The sequence below is a fragment of the Carcharodon carcharias genome, chromosome 11, assembly GCF_017639515.1.
Source record: "Carcharodon carcharias isolate sCarCar2 chromosome 11, sCarCar2.pri, whole genome shotgun sequence".
NCBI lineage: Eukaryota > Metazoa > Chordata > Chondrichthyes > Lamniformes > Lamnidae > Carcharodon > Carcharodon carcharias.
The window spans coordinates 34,730,712-34,747,593 of NC_054477.1; the positions used below are offsets into that span (position 1 = coordinate 34,730,712).

The 16,882-nt window shown below is 39.9% G+C and overlaps 1 protein-coding gene across 1 annotated transcript in view; it reads left to right on the top strand.

The window, feature by feature from the left end:
• tpte (transmembrane phosphatase with tensin homology) overlaps window positions 1-16,882 on the top strand; it is a 70,946-nt gene that overhangs the window by 13,829 nt on the left and 40,235 nt on the right. Inside the window, exons 4-9 of the mRNA XM_041199270.1 lie at window positions 1,360-1,407; window positions 5,184-5,345; window positions 8,375-8,494; window positions 11,128-11,227; window positions 15,342-15,405; window positions 15,766-15,830. Coding sequence (XP_041055204.1) covers window positions 1,360-1,407; window positions 5,184-5,345; window positions 8,375-8,494; window positions 11,128-11,227; window positions 15,342-15,405; window positions 15,766-15,830 — 559 coding nt within the window. The remainder of the gene's footprint in view (window positions 1-1,359; window positions 1,408-5,183; window positions 5,346-8,374; window positions 8,495-11,127; window positions 11,228-15,341; window positions 15,406-15,765; window positions 15,831-16,882) is intronic.

Consider the following 16,882-nt stretch of genomic DNA (forward strand, 5'->3'; position numbering starts at 1 on the left):
AGCAGGACATCTCCATCTAGTGCAGGTTTTATATTTTGGCCCTTCTCTATCTTTATTAGACTAGAGGCAGGCCATTTGCTCTATGCAAAAACTTAGGAAAGGAAATATTGATTTTCCATAATCTTAAAATCTTTGTAGTGGTAATTTTGGAGTTATTGACTTTTGCCATTCGGCAATTTTCCATCCACTTGACTTTTCCAAGAGCATAATGAAAGTTTGTAATATCAACATATTTATTGTCCAACCCAAAAACCACCTTCAGTGTTGAAACATTCAAAAATGCTGACCCATTTCAGTTTTCAAAAAATAACTGCACGTGGAAGTCATACAATATTTTATGTATTCTAGTAAGTGGTTAGTATCACCAATAGCCGTAAAGGCAATGGGCTCTTGGCCATGAAGTTCAAAGTTGTATTCATCACCACATTTCCACCCCTGCCGCCCCACCCCCCCCCCCACCAGCCACACACACACACACACACACACACACACACACACACACCACAACACCCGACCTTCTTACAACTGTTACATATGTCTGCATGTGACACAACTGTTGGGCATGTTCTTTGAGTATTTTTTAAACTGCATTTTAACAAGTTTCTTTGCACAAACATTTAAATCCTGGTTCCCTGGTAGTTAGTCAGGTTATCAGTTAAATTTGACTCTTATTGCCACAGAAGTTATAGTTAAAAGCTACAATTTGACATAAGGTGCATAACTATAAATGTGTGGGCACATTACCAAATGGGTACAAATGTATCAGAAATCAGCTTATCTGAAAACATTCTGCTTTCAAGCTGTTGCAATTACAGTGGGGCTTTAGTTCTACCATCCAGTCAAAACTGATTGGGATTTGATTTTTGTCCATGTCACCCAGTGGACAGGGGTAAAATGCATTTTTCCCCTTGTAAAATGCTTTAAAAGCTGATGGCTGGCACGATCTAATATAACTTTATTGATCAGGTGGCAAATAGTGGCACCTGAGGTCTGAAAACGTAAGTATATTGTGGTGTCAATTTTTTGATTTTGACTATATTGTTTATTTAATGCGATTTGGATAACATTTTTAAGCATAAGGAAAGAGTGATTGTGAGTATAGTTTTTTTTTAAAAAAAGGACCTTTTATAATACACTTGGAATGCATATGCATTAGTTAGGACCAGAATATCTTGTACATTTTCTACTGGAATAGCAGAAATATGTTCACCAGTGCAATACCGAAAGAATGTTCATGTCCTTTTTAGTGTCTATAGCGCAGTTGACTACCTGAAAATTACTATTTTGCAATGACTGTAATACAATAGAAAATGGAACTTAAAAGTATTTGATGCATTATTTGTATACTTTCTGTTGCAGTCAGATCAAGAAAACAATTGCACCTTATGTAATGTCCTTCTGGTTTCGGTAAGTAGGCCACTACCTCTCATTTTGTAATGTATTTTGAAGTCAAGAGTACCTGTGTACTCGATTTAAATGAAACTATAGAAACAATTTGAAACTTCAATTTTTCTCAAACCATGACGCAATTGTTTATATTGCTATTAAACTAATAAATTAACCTTTTCAACTATTTAGAATCACCATCTATTTAACTTTCTTCCTGCACATAGTTTGATGTCACCGTACTGTGTGCGCCTTGCACTGCATTTGTGATTTGTCACTTGAGCTAGTTGCTTCCCATTAAGATGGTAAATGGTGCTGTGGCACATCACCACCTTTGTGACAATTATGCAAATATTTGAAACAGTGACGTCATGTTGTAGTGGACTAGACCTTCAAAACAGTCCAAACTGATTATCAGTCTGGCTGCCAGATGGGATGGTTTTATCTCGTAATTTGGTGGTGCTTCAACAACTTGCATTTATATAGCACCTTTAATGTAGTTACATACCAGGGTACTTCAAAGAAATGATTTGAAACATTTTCAGGAGGAAAAAAAATGACACCGAGTCACAGTTGGTGGTGGTGTGTTGCAGCTCACTCAAGTTTCAGTTGCTGTGGCGATGTGCACTTTTTAAAAATGCGTTATCGTCTGGAGCTATGGATATTGATGGTAGAGCCTTCAAAGTTCTTTCCATCACATGGCTGACCAGAAATCTCTCCTCACTGCCTGCCATTGGCATGTGCTGGAAGAATTTGCAGGTTAATGTTCAATCTGCCTGGTTGCACAATGTGCATTCCTTGACCATTAAGCCCTGGGGTGGGACTCGAATCCAGGGTGGGACTCAAACCTGGAGTTTCTGGCTCAGAGGTAGGCATGCTACCCACTGTGCCACAAGACCTCAGTTATTAGGGCAGGTGACCAAAAGCTTGATTAAAGAGGTAGGTTTTAAGAAATGACTTGTGGAGAGAGAGGTAGAGTTTTAGGCATGGGATTGCAGTCCTTTAAGCTTATGCAGCCAAAGGCCCCTGCTGGAGCGATATTAAACCAGGGCTGAGCAAGAGGCCAGAATAGGAGAAGTGTGGGGATGTCTGAGGTGGGGGAGGGATATAGAGCTGTAGGGCTGATATAGATTACAGAAATAGGGAGGGGCAAGGCAGTAGAGGGATTTGAATAACAGGGTATGCTTTTTAAAGTGGCTGCACCAGGGCACAATATAGAACCAAGACCACTGGCTGGGTTGATGGGTGAATGGGACTTGGTACAAGTTAGGATACAAGCAGTGGAATTTTGATTAGTTTAGTTCAGACTTGGTTGGGAGATTGACCAGAATAGCATTGCAATAGCTGAGTCTGTAGGCAACCAGGGCATGAATGACTGTTTCAGCAGCATGGAGATGGATGACATTATAGGGGTGGCAGAAGGTGTGTCTTTACCAAAATGCTCTAACTGAAGTTGGGGAGGGGGTAAATGTTCGTTTTTTTGTTTTATTCAATCCTCTAAGGCTTACTTTCCAATGTATCAAAATGCTAATTGAGCAATTACTGAATTTGAATCCTTTATTTTTTCATGGGATGTTAGTGTTGCTGGCAAGGTCAGCATTTGGTGCCCAACTATAATAGGCCTTGAACTGAGTGGCTTGCTAGGCCATTTCAGAGGGCCGTTAAGTCAACCACATTGCTGTGGGTCTGGAGTCTAGGCCAGACTAGGTAAGGAAAATCGATTCCCTTCCCAATTGGATGTTGGTGATACAACAATTGAGTTGTCATGTGTGCCACTATTGAGGCTAGTTTCCTATTCCAGATTTATTAATTGAATTTAAATTCCACCAGCTGCTGTGGCGAGATTTGAACCAGTGTCCCCCAGAGCATTACCCTGGGCCTCTGAATTACTAGTCCAGTGACTGAACCACCATCTCTCCATTTGAATAAGGGACAGAAAACTGTTCTTGGGATGGGCTTGGTATTAACTTGTATTCGATATTGCTGAATTTTTGCTTGAATTTACGGTTTCGAGTGTGGGGGTATGGAGTGGTAGTGAAGTTTTTTATGTAGAATGCACAGTTAATACAAATATTTTCATTTGTGCATACCACATCAGTTAAGTAATTCAGCAGCCAAATCATAGAAACACTACGGGTATAGATATAGATGGGTTGGTGGAGTGGGCGGTAAAGTGGCAGATGGATTTTAACATAAAGAAGTGTTAGGTCATACATTTAGGGAGGTCAAACAGTTACAGGGATTACACAATAAGTGGGAATATACTAAGAGGGGTGGATAAAGTGAGAGATCTTGGCATACAAGTACACAGGTCCCTGAAGGCAGCAGTTCAAGTAAACAAGGTTGTAAAGAAGGCATATGGAATGCTCTCCTTCATTGGCAGAGGTAAAGAATATAAAAGTAAGGATATAATGTTGGAATTGTATAAAACAGTGGTGAGGCCACAACTGGAGTACTGTGTGCAGTTCTGGGCACCACATTACAGGAAGGCGGTAATAGCTCTGGAGAGAGTGTGGAGGAGGTTTACAAAAATGTTGCCAGGGTTAGAAAAGTGTAGCTACGAGGAGAGATTGGATAGGTTGGGGTTATTTTCCTTAGAACAAAGAAGGCTGAGAGGTGACTTGATTGAGGTGTACAAAATTATGAGGGGAATAGATAGAGTGGACAGGATAAAATTGTTTCCCTTGGTGGAAAATTCTAGAACCAGGGGACATAGATTCAAGATAAGTGGCAGAAGGTGTATGGGGGACATGAAGATGAACTTTTTTATGCAGAAGGTAGTGGGTGTCTGGAATTTACTGCCCAAATTGGTGGTAGAGACAGAAACTCTAAACTCTTTTAAAGAGTACTTGGATCTGCACCTAAAGTGCTGTAAGCTGCAGGGCTATGGGCCGGGTGCAGGAAGGTGGGATTAGAAAGGGCACCTGGGTGTCCTTGGGCTGGCATGGACAGGATGGGCCGAATGGCCTCCTTCTGTGCTGTAACTTTTCTATGGTTCTATGTTCATTCTAAACCTGGTCAAAGAAGCCTAAAGTTTCACTGTGTTGCGTAGCTAATCCTAAAGCATTAGAAATAGTTTGGTGTGGCATCATATTACCTGACTACTATCAAAGTGTATGCTTTATAAAACCACCACAACTGTGATTGCATACTAAACGAATCTCTCTTTTCTCCCCACCAAACTTCATGTGGCACTTTAACTATATTTCATTTGGTGTGCAATACATTGGCCCCTTGTGAACTTCAAAGAGTTATGTGGACTGCTTTCCAATGGAATAAAATGTTACAAGAAACTTGTCCTTTTATTTGCATCAACTTGCAGTTACTTTTATCATTGAAATGAGGCCAAAATAGTACAGCAAGCTCTTATGAAGAGTTCATTTTATCTCTTGCAATGTTATCCTAGCTTCTTAAAGCAGGGCTGGGAACAAAGGTAGTAGTTCCCCTGCCTCTCAGGATAGGGCATAGACTCCATTCAGTAAATGAAAATTTAAGTTTCAGTAACTTCTTACTCTGTTCTATACTGCAGCTTGAAGTTTTGAATGAACAAGTTGCAGAAAATGTAATTGGAACTTGGGCCAATCTTTATCACTTATGTTATTTAATTTATGAACTTTAGGAATTGAGACACAGGAGGCCTTTCATCCAGTGTGCCTTCAGATGTTGCTGGCACTCCAACCGAGTTTTACTCCCATTTCCCTACAGAATCCAAGATTCCTGTGTTCAGCTCAATGGAATCTGCAAGTATTTAAGAAAATTGGAACTTGACCAATTCCTATTTTTCCTTCTGTTTGCAGGATTTTTGGTATCGTTCTTATAATTGTTGATGTTGTTCTTGTAATTGTGGACTTGTCAACAGCAAATAAAAGTAAGCCGTTTAAGCATGGAATTGTAGGAGTATCATTGGCTATATCCTTCTTCTTTGCTATTGATGTTCTTCTTCGAATCTTTGTTGAAGGGTAAGCACCTTTTCTTTTTAAGATAAGATTAATATTTTAACATTTAGTCTTGCTGTTAGATGATTTGCTAAATTTACATGGAGAGTAATCCACTTTGTGTCCAAATGTTGGGAAGGATTGGGGAATGGGAAGGAGTTGGAAAACTTGTAACTATTGGAAATAAATCTCAGCTCCCCAATGCTGATGGACAAAATCCATTTCTAAAAGGATTACACGCCTAACTATTTTTTTATATATAGCTGCTTCATCCTCAATCAAACCTAGATTTCACAGCATTTCCATATTGATGCAGATAGCATGAAGGACCTGCATAATTATATACAATTATTGACGATTTCTTGCCAAAGGAATGTAATGCTAGACGAAGTTAGTGTGTGATTCATTATAAATTTTTTTCAGTGGCTATTGGGTGAGGTGAAAGTCAATTCCCTCTTAAATTGTAGCCCGCTAAGTCCTGTGGAATCTATATTTTACAGCAATTTCACCATTGACCTGCAGTAAATGGTGTGTCTTAAATCATTTGTTGCTCATTTTCCAAGAATTTTCAGCTGCACATTTAGCAAGATATTCATTCATTATGGTTTGTTGTTCATTCACTCGCTGTTTTGTTGTTTGAAGTGATTTGGAGTACAGACTATCTTTTTATTGTCGGTTTGAAGTCTGCAACATTCTTAAATAAAAACGGGAAATACGCTCGTCTGGCAGCATTTTTGAAGAGAGAAAGAGTTAACATTTCTGGTCAATAACTTTTCACCAGAATTGAAGTTTTGAGATTTAAAGATTTAACTGTCAGGAAAGATTAGATGACAGAAGGGATGATGATGCAATGTGGAATGGGATGGTGATAGGACAATTTTAAAAAAAAAAAAACCAAAAGATGGCCCCGAGGAAGTGCAAAACAATAACAGAATTACCTGGAAAAACTCAGCAGGTCTGGCAGCATCGGCGGAGAAGAAAAGAGTTGACGTTTCGAGTCCTCATGACCCTTCAACACAACTGAGTGAATATTAGGAGAGTGGTGAAATATAAGCTGGTTTAAGGAGGGGGGGTGTGGTGGGGGGAGAGAAGTGGGGGGGCGCTGGTGTGGTTGTAGGGACAAGCAAGCACTGATAGGAGCAGATAACCAAAAGATGTCACAGACAAAGGAACAAAGAGGTGTTGAAGGTGGTGATATTATCTAAACGAATGTGTTAATTAAGAATGGATGGCAGGGCACTCAAGGTACAGTGCTAGTGGGGTGGGATGGAAAGACTAGCAGGGCATACAAGATTTTAAAATAATGGAAATAGGTGGGAAAAGAAAAATCTATATACATTACTGGAAAAAACAAAAGGAAGGGGGAAGAAACAGAAAGGGGGTGGGGATAGAGGAGGGAGTTCAAGATCTAAAGTTGTTGAATTCAATATTCAGTCCGGAAGGCTGTAAAGTGCCTAATCAGAAGATGAGGTGCTGTTCCTCCAGTTTGCGTTGGGCTTCACTGGAACAATGCAGCAAGCCAAAGACAGACATGTGGGCAAAAGAGCGGGGTGGAGTGTTAAAATGGCAAGCGACAGGAAGGTTTGGGTCATTCTTGCGGACAGACCACAGGTGTTCTACAAAGCAGTCGCCCAGTTTACGTTTGGTCTCTCCAATGTAGAGGAGACCGCATTGGGAGCAACGAATGCAGTAGACTAAGTTGGGGGAAATGCAAGTGAAATGCTGCTTCACTTGAAAGGAGTGTTTGGGCCCTTGGACGGTGAGGAGAGAGGAAGTGAAGGGGCAGGTGTTGCATCTTTTGCGTGGGCATGGGGAGGTGCCATAGGTAGGGGTTGAGGAGTAGGGGGTGATGGAGGAGTGGACCAGGGTGTCCCCGATCCCTATGGAATGCCACCGGGGGGGGTGAAGGGAAGGTGTGTTTGGTGGTGGCATCATGCTGGAGTTGGCGGAAATGGCGAAGGATGATCCTTTGAATGTGGAGGCTGGTAAATCTTGTATGCCCTGCTAGTCTTTCCACCCCACCCCCACTAGAGCTGTACCTTCAGTGCCCTGCCATCCATTATTAATTAGCACATTCATTTAGATAATATCACCACCTTCAACACCTCTTTGTTCCTTTGTCTGTGACATCTTTTGAGTATCTGCTCCTATCAGTGCTTGCTTGTCCCTACAACCACACCCCCCCAACTTAAACCAGCTTATATTTCACCCCTCTCCTAATATTCACTCAGTTGTGTTGAAGGGTCATGAGGACTCGAAACGTCAACTCTTTTCTTCTCCGCCGATGCTGCCAGACCTGCTGAGTTTTTCCAGGTAATTCTGTTTTTGTTTTGGATTTCCAGCATCCGCAGTTTTTTTTTGAGGAAGTGCAGATGGTTACAGCAGGATCATTACTAGTGTTTACTGTCTGAGAAAAATGGGAGCGGGGGTTCAATTCAGAGTTTTAGACTGGAGGGCTGTAAAGTGCTTCATTGAAAGATGAGGATGTTCCTTGCTTGTGTTGAGCTTCATTGGCGCAGGAGGTAGAGGACTGAATAGTTAGACTGGGAGTAGGGTGGAGAACTACTGACAAGTGACCAGAAGCTTGCAAATCATATTGTGGACTGAACAGAGGTATTCAACAAAGCAATCTCGATCTGCATTTGGTCTCCCCAATGTAGTGTAGATGGCAGCTGCAATGTTCTTTATTGATGAACTGAAGGCTGACTGAAGTGGCAATTCTTGGCATGGGAGGAAAATAGCAATGTTCTTGTGCAGTTGTAGTGAGCATACTTTATCTGCACATGGTATATTCTTCATTCTTTGATTTTTACCTGACAGTTTTTATGGTGGTAAACCATTTTCCTCATCATGGACAATAAACAAGTTTTTAAAAAAAATAATTGTCCCAGAATATACATCTTGGATATTGTAAAAGTAACACACAGGTCCAAACTGTGCCAGCTTTGAAAGCACATAGCAAACGGAGACAGAAATGAAAACTACTCGTCCATTAAATTAAAATTTACAAACCTACAATAATGTGATTTGCATATTCAATCTGTCTGTTGCAGGTTCCGTGTATATTTTCGTTCCAAGCTAAATATTTTGGATGCAGTTATTGTGGTTGTTACCCAGGTTATTACAATGGTATATGCCTTTTCTGATTTGAGTGGAGCAACTCTCATTCCCAGGTATAGTGATATACATTTAAGCCACACAACTTAACATAGGCACAACTGATTTAAAATGTAGCAGAATTTTCAAGACTATTTTTACATTTTGATCAGTAGCATTATTTTTATGGGGTGTTTCTTTAAATCTCACAGCTTTAAATAGAGACCATTGATCCACATGGGAGCTGGTTAAAGCAGCTGATTTACCTGTAGATATTTCGTTACCTGTTAATTCTGCTCTTTTGAGCTGTAGACTGATGCCACACCCCAATGATATCAGTACTTAACTCTTACAGATGAGGAAAACTTAAAAATGCACAAATGGATGTTTGAGGGGCGAGGAAGGAGAGCAAAAGCATTTTGAATTTAAAGAAAAAAATTGGTTTGCCAAGCGTGGAACTACTATGCTAGTGTATTTAAACTGTTCAGGGTTCATCAGCTTTTTGATGAAACAGAAATTGGAGGCCAAGGGTGTTTAGAAGGGCTCACAAGTTAGAGTCTCAAGCTTCATTGATATCACACTTTTAAGATGTTTGTATGTATCTAGTGTTTCCAGTGAATTTTGATAAAACTATAACTGGTAGGAATAAGACAGACTTTGATGCTTGGCCTTTGTATTTACATAGGGAATCTGAAAGGTGCTAACAGTACAGGAACTATTATGTAGGCAAACATGGCAGCCAATTTTGTTTACAGTGAGACCCAACAAAAATAGTGAGATGAATAACCAGTTAAACTATTTTGTACTATTTGGGAGGATTTAGAATAATGGTGTCTGAAATCTATTGAAAAACCTCCCGAAACATAAAAGCAGACAAGATGAGGCCTTGGTTTAATGTATTCATTGTAAAGCAACATTTCTGACAAAGGCACGTTCCTTCAACACTTCTTACTGGAGTGCTGGGCTAGATTAGGGGTAAAGTCTAGAGTGTATTTTGAACTTCTGGCATTCTGAGGGGAGTGCCATGAACTGTGTTTTTTTAAAAGCAAGGGAAATCTACTAATAACAAGCTGACTACATAGATATTGACATCCTGAACTAGGGAGTGGAAGGTGGTGCAGAATGAAAAAGTGTTTGTGAAGCAGTTTAATAGCAAAGGAATTGTTCCTGAAACACGTTCCTAATAGTTTACTGGTGCTGAATCAACCGGCTGCTATGTGGACTGGTAGAATATGTCTTGGAACTTTCGCTGACTTTCAGTTTCTGATCTCCTTTATATAATTAAGAAGGAATAATGTCGGTCAGCCAACAGGGAAAACTGGAGCAAATATTACAGCGAGTTTTCGCTAATCTTCTCAGGTATCATAAATTGGGCTATATCCCGTTTCATGGTACCTAAAGTCCCTCTTTTTTAATTACTTAAATATTAGCTGCCTACTGATATCCTTAGTGGAGACACCATAATTTCAGTGGGTGTAGGAGCAAACCGTTTGGCCCAACTGGTGTTTATGCTCCTCACTAACTGCCTTCTAGCCCCATATTCTTTAATATTTCTTTCTCCATGTTTATCTATTACCATTTAAATACATCTGTGCTTTTTGCCCCAACTACCCTCATGAAGCTAGGTTCCAATTAGAAACATTCTCTTGGTAGAAGCTCCTCCTGAATTCCTTATTGCCAAATGGAACATCACCTTTATGCTACCTTATCAAAGCTTTTTCATGATCTTATTTAGGTTACCCCTCTTGAATATTTGCTGATTAGGTATAACGTCTTATAACATCCTAATCTTGAAATTATTCTAGTAAGATCTTTTTTGCAACTTCTCCAGTTCTCTATATCGTTTTTGTAATCTGGAGACCAGAACTGTGTTTTTTTATTCGTTTGTGGGATGTGGTTGATGCTGGCTAGGCCAGCATTTATTGCCCATCCCTAATTGCCCTTGCTCAGAGGGCATTTTTAAGAGTCAACTACATTGCTGTGGGTCTGGAGTCACATGTTGACCAGGTGAGGACAACAGATTTCCTGGATGGGCTTTTACGACAATTGACAATGGTTTCATGGTCATCATTAGACTTTTAATTCCAGATATTTATTGAATTCAAATTCCACCATCTGCCGTGGTGGGGTTCAAACCCGGAAGCATTCCCAGCGCATTACCCTGGGTGTCTGGACAATACCACTATGCCACCGCCTCCCCTCAGTATTTAAAGTGTGGTCCCAACAAGGTTCTATACAAGTTTAGCATGACTTCTGCTTTTCAATTCTGTCTTTCTAGAAGTGAACCCCAGTGCTTTGTTTGCCTTTTTTGATGGCCTTATTAACCAACATCGCTATTTTTAGTGATTTATGTATCTTTCTCCCAGATTCCTCTGCTCCTCTACCCCATTCAGACACTTATTTTCCAAGGAGTATTGATATTGCTATGTAATTCGGCGATCTCAGCTGAGAACATGGTATTTGATGATTTGACCAATTACAAGGAACTTAGTCACTTAAAATGTATCTATGCAAGGTATTTGAAATCCTTAAATTGTACATTATAAAAATTTGGATGATGTTTAGACAATCTTGCTTTAAACCTGTGTTTTGTAGCAAAGGTCACCAGAAATATATTTTTTTCTGCTGATGATTCATATACTCTTATTGCAAAAGGGAAGTTTAGATTTCTAAAGGATAGATAATTCCACTAATAAACTTTGTTCCTTAGGGTGGTGACTGTCTTTCGAGTGCTTCGAGTTGTCATCTTGGTTAGAATTTTCAGGCTTGCCTCACAAAAAAAACATCTGGAAAAGGCCACCAGAAGAATGGTGAGTTTGTATTAGAAGCACCTCTAAAATAGCAGGAGAGTCACATTGGTACAGTTTTCTAAAAGTCAGTTTAAAACTAGTGTCCCCAAACCTCTGCCAATATGCTAAGCTCCCTAACTGGGCTGTGAATGGTGTGGGAATGTCATTACAATATTAAATTTGCAAAAGCATTTCTTGGTAAATTATAGAACATTTACAGTACAAAAGGAGGTTAATGGATCTGGAATTATGCACATGATGATCCGCGAGTTGTACTATGAACCGATTAAGGTTTTGGGCAGAGACTCATCTCGACCAAACTGAAAGTCTTGAAAACTAAAGATTTCATAGTTTTAAAATTAGATTAAAACTTAAGGATAAATTCTTGAATGAATGTGAAGGTTACAGGGCAAGGCAAGGCCTGCTGTAGGTTAGCAGGAATTTTGAAAAGTGGCATTTGGTGTAGGACCGAATGAGGTCATGGACTGTGGAGGATGGGGGTTGAACAGGAGAATATGGGAGCAATCAATTACAGGTGATTTAAGCATGAAGAGGGTTCTGCGGTGGATGGGTGGCAACAGATAATGTTACAGAGGTGAAGTACTATAGTTTTTGTTGCATTTCATTTTGTAACTTCCCAAACTTATCCTTTCCACAGTATTTGAAAGTAGTGTTTGATTTCCTCCCTGGACTACTTTGATGGGAAGATAGTCCTTCAATTGGCCTAGACAACTAAGAAAATAAGTTCTCAGTGCTGCAGAGTAGAAGCCCTGGAAGACAAATTGTGTCCTTCCACCTACTGTTCATATGACAAGCTGCCTATTGTAGTGTTTAATTTTACTGTTTTAGATTTTGGAGTGTTTGAGTAATTGTGCTTGTTACTTTGACTTTCCACTATAGTTCTAGTTGGTCACAATAAAGTGCGTGTGGATTTAGCTGGTTCTATGTTGCTGTGTTTTTTTCCCTTCGAGAGAAGCAGGTTGATTTTTTAAAATTGCAATTGCAATCCTTTATTTACTAAAGCAACTACTACACAACAATTATTGAAATTAGCAATGTTCCATCTGGCTAGAGGGTTGTTTTTGTTAAAGGTAAAAACGTTAAACTTAAAGTATTGCACCTTTTCTCTCTGCCACAGCATTTCTTTATACTAAAGTGCTCCTACTTCTGTCAAAATTCAGAAACCCACTGTTTAATCAACTGACCATATAATATTTCCACAATTTTCTTTATTTTAAATTAACCCATTCTCTAATTCAGCTGCCCAGAATACATTACAAAATAAACATCAATGTAGAGGTTCATTTGTTATACTCAGATTAATGTAATTCTGCAGTACTTCCCTGATTCTGCATACTGAATGAAAACATTCCTCCAGTGCATCACTTAAATTCTCTGCGGAAACGTTTGTAGTTGTAAGAACAGACCGGCAAGGAATTGTATGGAGGGAGTTGCTATTGCTGTAGTCATTTATGTGTTGGCGCTTTAAAGAAACTGGTGTCTTTAGGATGTCTGCTGCATGGGTGTGGGAAGCCATGAGGGAATAACAAGATGCACCTCATTAGATTTTTCACAAGCAGTGTATGTTGAGCCTTAGCGTGGTACAGACTGGTCTTGGTGATTTTAACCTTGGAGGAAAGACTGAATGAAGATAATATTTGTATTGTGAAGGAATCACTGGAGTCAGGGAGGGTCCCAGAGGACTGGAAAATCGCTAATGTAACCCCTCTGTTTAAGAAGGGAGTGAGGCAAAAGATGGGAAATTACAGGCTGATTAGCCTGACCTCGGTCGTTGGTAAGATTTTAGAGTCCATTATTAAGGATGAGATTTCAGAATACTTGGAAGTGCATGGTAAAATCGGGTAAAGTCAGCATGGTTTCATCAAGGGGATGTCATGCTTGACAAATCTGTTAGAATTCTTTGAGGAGGTAACGAGTAGGTTAGACAAAGGAGAGCCAATGGATGTTATCTACTTGGACTTCCAGAAGGCCTTTGACAAGGAGCCGCACAGGAGGCTGCTCAGTAAGATAAGAGCCCGTGGTGTTAGAGGCAAGGTGCTAGCATGGATAGAAGATTGGCTGTCTGGCAGGAGGCAGAGAGTGGGGATAAGGGGGTCCTTCTCAGGATGGCGGCCAGTGACTAGTGGAGTTCTGCTGGGGTCAGTTTTGGGACCACAACTTTTCACTTTATACATTAATGATCTAGATGAAGGAACTGAGGGCATCCTGGCTAAGTTTGCAGATGATACAAAGATAGGTGGAGGAACAGGTAGTATTGAGGAGGCGGGGAGGCTGCAGAAGGATTTGGACAGGTTAGGAGAATGGGCAAAGAAGTGGCAGATGGAACAACATGGGCAAGTGTGAGGTCATGCACTTTGGTAGGAAGAATAGAGGCGTAGACTATTTTCTAAATTGGGAGAGAATTCAGAAATCTGAAGTGCAAAGGGACTTGGGAGTCCTAGTCCAGGATTCTCTGAAGGTTAACTTGCAAGTTGAGTCAGTAGTTAGGAAGGCAAATGCAATGTTGGTATTTATTTCGAGAGGACTAGAATATAAAAGCAGGGATGTGCTGCTGAGGCTTTATAAGGCTCTGGTCAGGCCACATTTAGAATATTGTAAGCAATTTTGGGCCCCGTATCTCAGGAAGGATGTGTTGGCCCTGGAAAGGGTCCAGAGGAGGTTCACGAGAATGATCCCAGGAATGAAAGGCTTAACATATGAGGAACGTTTGAAGACTGGATCTATAGTCGATGGAGTTTAGATGATGAGGGGGGATCTGATTGAAACTTACAGAATACTGAAAGGCTTGGATAGAGTGGACGTGGGGAAGATATTTCCATTAGTAGGAGAGACTAGGACTCAAGGGCACAGCCTCAGAGTAAAGGGAAGATCTTTTAGAACAGCGATGAGGAGAAACTTCTTTAGCCAGAAAGTGGTGAATCAATGGAATTCATTGCCACAGAAGGCTGTGGAGGCCAGGTCATTGAGTGTATGTGAGACCGAGATAAATAGGTTCTTGATTGGTAAGGGGATCAAAGGTTCCGGGGAGAAGGCGGGAGAATGGGGTTGAGAAACTTATCAGCCATGATTGAATGGTGGGGCAGACTCGATGGGCCAAATGGCCTAATTTCTGCTCCTATGTCTTATAGTCTTATGGTAATCATTGTTTTATGGATTGGAGCAGAGCTTTCTAGGTAGTTTTTTTTTATTGTTGGGGATAATCCCTAATAGTAGAGTATATCCATAGAATGTGGTTTTGTGGAAAGAGGTGTTAAATGAGTTGTTGCCTGGAATTTCATTAAGTGACAGATTGTGATCGAATGAAATCATTGAAGTCACTGCTCAGAAAGAAATTATTTGGCTTGTTAAATCTGCGTTGATGTTCACTCCTCAACTAAGCTACCTACTCTCCACCCATTTCCTGCACTTACCCTGTTTTTTCAGTTGCATTCGTGCTCCTCCCTGTAATCAACTTGGGGCTGATTTTTCCTGTTTACAGAAATTTGGAAGGCCATGCACGTTTTTGTTTTGCACATCCATGTGCCCGCACTTTTTTAGTTCCCAGAAACCCTAGAACAAGATTAAACTAACTGAATTATATTTTCTATATAACAAGGCAAAAAAATGTCGCTGGAAATATTCAGCGAGTAGGTTGGAACCTGCGGAGTGAATAGACAACTAAACGTGTCCAGTGTAGACCCTTCATCAGAACATTTGTATTTTATTTACACTTGTTTTATAGAGCTATATAGTTCAGGTACAGTGTCTCAAAACCAGCAACCTCTGGACTGAGGTCATGCCAGATTTCTGATCTTACCAGATTTCTGATTGGGCGGTTTGGGCCAATTGGGTCGGGTGGGGTCAAGGGTCACTTTGAGCAGGGGAATAAACCGGTGCAAGCAGCAAAGCCAATCAGGTGCCACACCATGCCAATGCAGCGCCTAGCCAAATTGTCCAGGTAAGTTTCTTTTTCTTATTTTTTTCTATTAAGACTGCACGGCATGTTCTAAAAATGTCTGGTTTTTGAACAACTCCAGGTTTTGGACAGCTTGATTTGAGACACTGTACCTATAAGTGGCATTTATTATAATATTGTACTGAAAGAGAATTGATAAACTTTCCTTTTAATATACAGGTATCTGAAAATAAAAGGCGCTATCAAAAGGATGGATTTGACTTGGATCTTACTTACATTACTGGTTTGTAGATTCCTGCTAGTAAGCACTTGCTTTTTAAAAGAACATTTTAGCTCCCACCCTGCACTTGTAGTTAAAGGAGTAGTCAACTTTTCTCCAGTCTTTTGTTTGTTTGAAACCAACTGTCATGTGTAAGAGCAGCCTTGGAATGAATCACTCCTCTCCTGATTGGGAAGACCTAGCATTCCCACAGTAACACAGTTGAAGTTAGTTATAAAATGGAACTTGTGCTAACTCCTCCCACGTCAATATCTCTGGAACAATGTTAGTTGATCCAGTGCACCATACAATGGTGATGGATATATGAGGAACATTTATCTGAGGTTGTTAGAGTCTATTATTTCTCTTGTGTGCTGTTTACAGATCGAGTCATTGCCATGTCATTCCCGTCCTCTGGGAAGCAGTCGCTCTACAGAAATCCAATTGAGGTATAACTCTTAATGAAAATATGATACATTTAAAGCAACCAGAAACATATGATTTTCTAAATTGAGATATCTAACCATCTAGTTTTGCTTGTCTGGCTCAGCTATTTTATTTCCTTCTCCTAGTCATTCTCATGTTTTGGGGGTATGAAAGTTGTGGGTCTTTTTTAGACTTTGTTTCTGGACCTGATTATAGTGAAATACACCAGTGACCTGAGAGAGGATGCATTAGTGCCCGGATTAAGTTTTTTCTATGGTACAAATAAAATTTTAAATGTATTTTCTGGGTAACTTATTGTGCATGCTCTTCGTGAACTTTGGATGAAGCTGATATTTTCATGTTATACAATTTGCTGATCAACAAAGTGGCTGCAAGAAATAGAAGGGGAAAAAAAACAAAATGAGATTTAACCCCCTTTTCAATTGGATTAGGAACAGTAACTGGATTTTAATGTAGCTGGAATGCACAGCAATACATGTGCCAAATGTGTACACAATAAAAGGATTCCCTTTAGCAAAGGTGCCTGCATTTGATTGATTAATTATCCAGTACCCATATAAAACTAGTTTGAGTCATTTTTGGGCCCAGTTGACCACTACAAAACCTTTCCAATTTGGCACAATATTGCCAATATAACTTGGGTAAGGTGGAAAAATTTTCCATCTATGGATAGATCTGTTCTTAGCTTGAGCCAGGTAGAGGGAGCTTTTACTCAGCATCTAGTGAGCGATACCCGATTTAGGTGTACTTGGGGCGACTAACACATTTTCCATTCACCAATGCTGATGCTTCTAGTGCAAAATTTATCCCCAAAACTAAAATACATCTCAAAGGTCTTGATCAGTGAGTTGAAAAATTACTAACTTAGAATGGAATAAAAATTTTCATTTGGTCCGGACATTGGAATTTTTCAATCAAAGTCTTGGCTTTTTGTGATCTGGTTCCTTTTCGTCTTGAGAACCTGTAGGTAGAGCAAATATGCAATACTGTCTTAACATTATATAATGATGCAAACTTTCTGCAAACTTTATGATATTTTGATATGTCTTGCTGA